Source organism: Artemia sp. Qi Xiang Cuo, chromosome 19, assembly GCF_049724085.1.
Source record: "Artemia sp. Qi Xiang Cuo chromosome 19, ASM4972408v1, whole genome shotgun sequence".
Taxonomy (NCBI): Eukaryota; Metazoa; Arthropoda; class Branchiopoda; order Anostraca; family Artemiidae; genus Artemia; species Artemia sp. Qi Xiang Cuo.
The window spans coordinates 53,574,552-53,582,827 of NC_142812.1; the positions used below are offsets into that span (position 1 = coordinate 53,574,552).

Consider the following 8,276-nt stretch of genomic DNA (forward strand, 5'->3'; position numbering starts at 1 on the left):
GGAACTCATTAATCTAATTAATAAATTTATTACAGTAGTATTGAGTGCTACTGAGTCATATTCTCAGTAGGGGCCTCCCCCCGACCACTCAACGCGTTCCCAGGTAGCGAATACAGGACCGTCTTGTAGATATGCAGGGTACCTCTATGTAGGGAGGTGCAGACCAAAAAGAGGCATGGTCTCTGGGGTCTCTAAATAAATCTGGAGCACCCACATCCGGGGGTCATAAATTCAGACGGAGCATTGGAAGGCCACTCTAATGTGCACTGGGCAGGAACCACCGGAGTATGGATATGTCCCGCCAGTTACAAAACTTCTCCCAGCAATGGGATAAATTGTTAGTGGTACAGGTCACCAAAAGAAAGAATTATCGATATTAGATATAACCGGTCCTTGCTAAGGATTGATAGGACTGGCTTTCCACTGTCTTCAAATTAGCCAAGACACCTCATTTCTTCTCAAAATAAAATAATATAAACGATCAAGAATGAGATCCAGTACTACTACGTTCCGGATAAACAACCAAAGCCATGAGGTAATAACTACCGTGTCTGGGGCAACCGAAGATTTGACGACCAAGAAACTCGCAAATAAAGATCTTTTAACAACGTTGACAACTCCGACCCTGGAGCCTATGTTATCCCCAAAATCGAATGTATTTATTGAAACCCTGAACGTTAGGACGCTTGCAAAACAAGGCAAAATAGATCTCATTGTCAATGAACTAAACCGACATAAATGGGATATCATTGGACTCTCGAAAACACACCTACCTACCACTCATGAAGAAAGGATCGGCAATGCTAGTCTGATAGTATCTGAAGGAAACCGATGGTGTCAATGGCCAAGGTGTTGGCTTTTTGATGGCTAGTAAAACACGAAAATCCCTGATTTCTGCAACACCTGTGTCAAAACGCTTGATTATGAATAAAAGGATCACCGATCAACATCGCGATCATCCAAGTCTACGCTCCAGACTGCAGTAAGCCAGATGTAGAGTCTGAAAATTTCTACCTTCAACTGCAAAGCCTATTTGACGCAATTCCAAAAAAAAGAGCTTGTTCTTGTCATTGGCGACTCTAATGCTGTTGTTGGAACCGCTGTTGTTGGAAACGAGGATGTTATGGGTAAATCTGGCCTTGGACGACTTAACAAAAGGGGATTACTAACAATGTCTTCCAATACAGAGAACGACGGATCTAGGAAGGCGACATGGGCCTCGCCGGATGGAAAAACCCGCAGCCTTATGTATTACGTGCTTGTCAATAGGCGGTGGAAATCGACCATGCTAGATACTCTTATCTTTGCTGATGGTGATTTTGACAGCGACCAATCCCTGGTCATTTTTGCACTGACGATACGTCATAAATTGCCCGCAAATCTGAACAAGAGACCGACCCGTTTAAACATCTTCTCAAAGACCCTCAGACCCGCCAGACTTACATCTCGGAAGTGTCTGCCCAAATGTCAGATCTTCTCTCAAATACACCTATAACTCTAAAAAGGACATCGATAAACTAGTCACCGACTCCACAAACATCATCAGCGAGGTCACAATTTCTTTTTCAGGAACAAAAACGGACGATAAAAGCCCTTGGCAAACCGACGAAATTATTTTACTATGTGTTCAGAAGGGCAAATACAATAAAAAGTCACACAGAGAGAGCAGGGACAAATGTAGGCAGTTGAAGCGTGCTGCAGAAAGAGCCACCCGTAGATCCCATCGTGCTTACATAAAAGATAGATGCGAACAATGTGAGCATGATTTCAAGAAAGGTGACTCACACTTTATGTACAAGAGAGTTCGTGAGCTAGCAAGCAAGAATATTCTCAATTCCTATGCACTACTAGATAAAAACGGCTCCTAGATACAAACCACAGAAAGCATCCGCTAGAGATGGATGAAGTATTTCAAAGAAAATCCTAATATCTTTCAAAACCCTGCCGTCCTTGACCTCTTTCCTGTTATTGTCTCAGACCCCACCCGACCCCACCTCCCCTAGACTCTGCAGTTTTGAGCGCCATCCGAATGCTGAATACTAATAAGACCCCTGGACCAGATGGGATACAAGCTGAACTGCTGAAAGTCCAGTGTGAACCACTTATAGATCTTCTCCACAGGATCGTATCCACTGCCAGAGAAGAGAAACATTTCCCGACTTCTTGGTGCGATACTAAAATTGTTCTACTGCACAGGAGGGGGTCAAAAGCAATATGTGACGATTACCGTCCTATTAGCCTAACAAGTCAAACTGCCAAACTTCTCACAAGTATTATACTTCCACGGATCAGAGCCGTATATTCCTCAGTCATCCAAGAATACCAAACCGGTTTCTGCCCTGGGAATTCGACCGTTGACCATGTTTTCACTGTGCGCCAGATTTTAGAGAAATTTCTGTAATACAGCCACGACCCTTACCAGCTCTTCATTGACTTTAAACAAGCATTTGACCTTATTTGAAGAAAAAGCCTTTGGCATATCCTTAACAAAATTTTGACATTTTCAGAATTGGGGTCTCAGTCAAGCAGCCTGAATGGTTGGAACCAACAAGCCCTCTCATCTTCATGAGATTCGAGGCAGATTTAAGACCTACATTGGAGTTGAACTTTCACTTGACTTCTAAATACAAGATAGAAGCGACAGATTTGACTCTATTGCGGAACTCCACGAAACATAGTCGACCTTATCAAAGATTCGTACTCTAAATTTAGGAGTCGGGTCATGACTAGTGAAGGTCTCATTGACAGCTTCTAAACGTCCGCAGGAGTCGTTCAAGGATGCATCTTGTCCCCAAAACTGTTTAACCTCTTCCTCACAGCAGTTTTATCCCTCGTGGAAACAACTTGTGGTGCACATATAGGGGATGTGGTGAAAGACAAGCTAGCTTAGGCTGACGGCATTGACTAAATGGCTGAACCGCCTGAGGACCTACAAGTCGTTGCTAACAAAGTCCTTAAATTGACTAGCTCTTTTGGAATGATCATAAAAGCATCTACAACCAAGGCTATGTGCTGCAAGGCTATGCGAGAGAGAGAGAGAGAGAGAAAGAGAGAGAGAGAGAGAGAGAGAGAGAGAGAGAGAGAGAGAGAGAGAGAAATAATCATTGGACAATTTACTTGTTGGATGGCTCTCGTAATTTCGTTTGGATTCAGCGCATGCGCTTGACTTACACATGATAAAGCCAATTCAGCTGCAGCCAATTCAATCGACGTGTCATGTCCACGTGACGCTCTGTCAGCAATCGACGCAGCTTCAGGCGGTGTTAAATGTCCCTCCCAAACGGAGATCAAAAACCATATGGCGGGTGCACCCAGTTCCATTGCCTGGCCTGAAGAAATTAATTATCAAGTTAAATTGTTACATTATTTTAATTATAATGACAGCCTACAAAAACAGAAAACAAAATTAAACAGAATAACTACATCTTACAGGTCAGGAGAGAGGGAGAGAGAGAGACAGATGGAGAAACAGAGAGAAAGTGGGAGGTGGAGGAGATAGAGAGTGGGAAAGAGAGAAAGCGAGAAAGATAAAAAACTCCCTTTCCAAATTAATTTCCAGCCTCCAAGTTTGAATCCTCTTAGTCGTTTTCCTTAATTCCTCATCTTTTTTAGGCGTTTTTTTTTTTAAATTCAATAACCTATTTTAACTATAATAAAAAAATAATTACTTGAGATCCAAGAAACGTGAGAAGAATAAGTTCTGCTTAACCAATTAGGTGACACTCTGTTATGCAATCCCAAGGCATAGAGGCCAATTTGAAAAGCCACCATATGAAGCCCTCTGTGAGGTCCTCGAGTGTTTTGATTTGGAGCCGGTGGGTGAGTAAACAAAGAATTGGAGGATGAACCACCTGCCTTTGTTAAAATATTTTTGGCCAATTCAAACATAAAATGAGCCAACGCTTCAGAAGGCTGGTTAGGCAAGGACGGATAAGCCCTTTTGCTCTTAAACCTGGAAAACAGTAAGTAAAATATAGGAAGTAAAAATCCCTATATATGGAGTAATAAAAGAAAAAAGGGGTAAAGGCAGTAAAAGGGCAAGTAAAAGCAAAAAAGTAAAAGAAGTAAAGGTAACAGGAATTAAAAACAGAAAAAAACGGATTTAAATGCAAGGAAAATAAATAATTCTTATAAATTTTCATCCGGGGCGATAAAGGCTATTGCTAATTGCAAGTGCCTTTTTTTACCATTGAATTTCAAAACATTTAAAATAAAAGAAATATTGTTCAAAGTAAATACTCTTTTCATTCGCAAAGAATCGTAAAAAGGTTCAACGTTGGTGTGGTTGAGGGGGAGGGCATTCACCCAACTGTTTAAACAATTTCTTTTTATTTAGGTTTTGATATTACGCTCTACTTTCATTTGAAAATATTTGTGTTTTTTAATAGCATTTTTTTCATGTAAGTTCTAGGGTGACTTCTTTATAGCCCTTGCGTAAATAGATAGGTGAAGCAATACAGGGATTTTAATGCATAAGCATAGCAAATACCTATTTTCAATTATCAAAGTTCTCAGAAAAAAACTCAAATCTTTTCCAGATATTCAAATTGACCCCCTTTGACTAATGATACAGCCCTTTTGAATAATAAATTAGTTTCAAGCACACACTGAGAAAACTTATCTGCTGGTGCATAGAAAGGAACAGCGAGAATATCCGCCCCTTTAATGACAAAATAAAAATAAAATGCTATGCTGTTTATTTTCGTTCCTCTTCCCTATTCCCCCCTTTCCTCCAATTTCGTCCATTTGACTATAGTCAAATTTATTGCCACTAAACAGTGACACAGAGGTAACTGTCACCCCTATAAGTGTGATAGCACCAATCCTTTATATAAAAGATGTTTTCGATAACAAACCACAAGCACTGTGTCTTTATTTATCTGTGTTTTGCTTGACTTGTTCAATAACCATTAAATTCACTCGTTTTCTATAGATTGTTTTTTTATTATATAGTCAGGTCAAACTAATAAATTATACCCCTAGAACTGAGGATACAAAATATAGGGTCATATCTTTGACAGTAATATTTTAAAATTTAATAAAAATTTTGTACAAAAGTTTTTGAGTACATGACTTTATGAACTATTTGCCAAACTGAAACCAGAATACTCTGAGCAGCACACTGCAATTTCCACACATTTTACATCTTTGTATCCCTAGAATGAAATTTATTCCTACCCCCCTCCCCCGAAAAATAGATTCTTACCATAGAAATCGTAAAGAAAAAGCCATATCAGAGGCACTATTATTTCAGTTAACCAATCAAACTATCTCCTAACATAAAAAATAGCCTTAACTTTCTTAAAGTTTTCTAAAAAAAAGACTATTAAACTGTTTTTGCTAATTAACCCTAAACACGACAATTTACTTAACAAAAACATTTTGAATAGTTTAGCGAAAAAAAAAGAATTTGAAAACATTATAGTTCAGAACGATCTGAGCTTATAAGAAATAGTTTCTTAAGAACAAGGGATATCTTTCTTGCAGTTTGTTGGGATGGAGTCACATGACGTCGATTCTAAAAGACTATCAATATCTTTCAGCAAGACGTCAAAAAGTAGTCACATAGCGTCGGTTCTAATGACGACGTTTCGACGTTTGTCCCATCAAGATTTTTAGTTGTTAGTTACAAAATACCAACCCATGTAATATTCAGTGTTAAAATGGCATTAAGAGCAGGAATTGGAATTTGGCAGCGGAAGTTTTTTGAGTCAATACCGTGCTTTGAAATGTTAAGATCCGGGCCAAGTCTTCAAAAAATTTCGGAAATAAAAATTATTGACATAAACTATTCTGAAATTGCAGCTGCTTTGGAGACTGCTTTAATCCAAATACTTGAACTATAATCGAAACACTTTAATACACCAAATAGGTATGAGAAATCAACCAGCAAGTTTCAAACCAAACCAAAAACAAATGCAGTGCATAAATATATTTTATTCTAAGCGCATTTTCAAGGATAGCAACTAGTTTAATTTCAAACAAAAGCCGACAGCTCTAGTTTTGTAATTATTTCAACAAAAAGCCTGTAAAACTAGACCAAAACCTGTAAAACTAGACAAAAATAGACCAAAACCCGATAAGGTGACATCAAGAGTTTATCGTCTTTTCTTCTAAGACGATGAAACAAACAACAAATGACAAAAACTTAATTTGCACGTATAGAAAGTCAGCAGAACATAAGTCTGGGAACTGGATCATGAATACCCACCCTCTTTTTCTTTCTAACCACTACGTTCAACTCACAAACCCCTCTCGCTTCGTCTGTTCATCAAACGTCAATACAATTCTGAACAGATATTACACGAAGTTAATTGCATGCAAGAGATCGTACAATTAGGCTACATATGGCGAAGTACTGTGGAAACCAATGTCCTTATTAATCCCCCCTTCTCAGTCAACCTATCAACCCTCATCGGCCGCAAGGTTGAGGATGACAGACACGTGTTTTTAAGTTTAATCTCCTCATGTTCACATTCCATAAATATGTTCATGTTCCAAAAGATTTCGTTCGAAAAAAGACACGCTTGAAACGCTGCTGTCGAAGCAGGATGTTAATCTCGAGGGTGAGCAAAATTTGAAGCTGCTTAATTAACCTTAAAGAGTCGGTGTTGGTAACTATTAAGATTACCTGGAATTTTGCATTATACAACGTAACGAGCATGCGCAGCCCGTCTCGCTGTTTTGATCTCTTCTTGTGAAGTACGAATGTTACAGTGAATGTCGACATTCACCGGTGAATGTCCGAAATACCGTTTTTTCTCCTTGGATTTAGTCAGCGTTGCCAGTCAACTTTTTCAATTTAATGCAAGGTTTGAAGATGACAGGTAAGGTTATGTTAGTTTAGATTAAGTTTGGTTAGGTTGGGTTAGCTTAGGTTTTTCATCCATTTCTGATATTTGGAACCAAATTTAACCTAACCTAAACTAACATAATCTAACCTAACCTAACCTTAACTTTTACCATCATGACTTGCATAAGACTGAAAAAGCTGACTCGCAAAGCTAATTAAATCCAAGCAGAGAAAAAGGAATTTCGGACATTCACCGGTGACTGTCGACATTAACCAGATTTTTGACATTCCCGGTAACACAAACATAACATAAAATTGAAGCCAAACATTTCTTAGACAACACTGCCTTTCCATTCACAAAAAAATAAAATGTTAAAAGTTTTACCCATCGTCTACATGTTTTCATTCCATTTTACTGATCTAAGACTGAAGCATTCTCTACAAACCATTGCTTGCATGTCAGTAACCATGCAACCAGATTTTTTTTTTTATTCCAAACATACTTTATTGATGAAACGCTAAAGTATTCTCTCCAAACTATTGCTTGAATGTCAGCCACATTCTCTTTGTCAATTCCATGTAGCGGGAAAGTTGTTTCAAAGATAAAAACTACTAGTGCAAAAGGAAGCAAATTATGAATTTCATTCTTTACTTTATAGCAATTACCCTCTGTTGTTGCCTCTAGGAATTGTACTTTAAAAAGCCCAAGTCTTCTCCCTCCCTCAGGATACCTACCTAATGTTCTGCATAAGTCCTTTCCCTCGGTACTTGCTGTTCAGCAGAACTGCGAGATGTGGTACTCAATTGCTGTTAAAGGTCCCTTATTTCATTCATAAAGCACCCCCCCCCGAGGGAAGAGACATGTAGGGAAACAACAGAGGGAAGAGGGAAGATTTCGACATCAAAAATAAAAAATAACAGTTCAGTAACAATAAATCGAATGGAAAAAATCTGCATGTGAAGCATTTTAAAGGTAAGATCCATATTAAGAGATTCAGAGGGGGAGCTGCTAGTTCTCACAACACAGTGGAAACGGTACTCCCCTAAGCCCTGTGGTAGTACAGTGGGTTTAATCTCAATTTGGTAATAGGGGAACCAGTTTGAAATCAGATGTAGCAACACACTGCAGGGCTAATTGCAGGGATGTGGGCAGAATAGACCAGGAATAGTTGTAAATAAAAAAAGAGTTAATATTCATAATATGCTTTTCTGGAGCATCAAATTGAACGCTCAACTGAATCTCAAATATACAATCGTTTTTTTTTTAGAAAATTAAAAAACGTCAAATTCACCCAATCGGATTTTAGTCATTTATGAGTGTATTATAAGGTAGTCTTTTTCACTTCGAATGATATCAATATCATAACTTTTTTTCTTAGAGATGATCCCTAAAATATAATTTAATTTTCTGAACTATTTCTGGAAAATATTAAATCAGCGTCTCTGATATCCAAAACTGGATAAGAGACAGTGAGTATTTGAT

The 8,276-nt window shown here is 38.4% G+C and overlaps 1 protein-coding gene across 2 annotated transcripts in view; it reads right to left on the reverse strand.

Annotated features, from left to right (window-relative positions):
* Dora (zinc finger SWIM domain-containing dorado) overlaps positions 1-8,276 on the reverse strand; it is a 162,480-nt gene that overhangs the window by 36,022 nt on the left and 118,182 nt on the right. For both annotated transcript variants that reach the window (XM_089105678.1, XM_089105679.1), the window contains exons 15-16: positions 3,669-3,952; positions 3,118-3,329 (exon numbers count right to left, since the gene is read on the reverse strand). In XM_089105678.1, the coding sequence (XP_088961804.1) occupies positions 3,118-3,329; positions 3,669-3,952 (496 nt within the window). The remainder of the gene's footprint in view (positions 1-3,117; positions 3,330-3,668; positions 3,953-8,276) is intronic.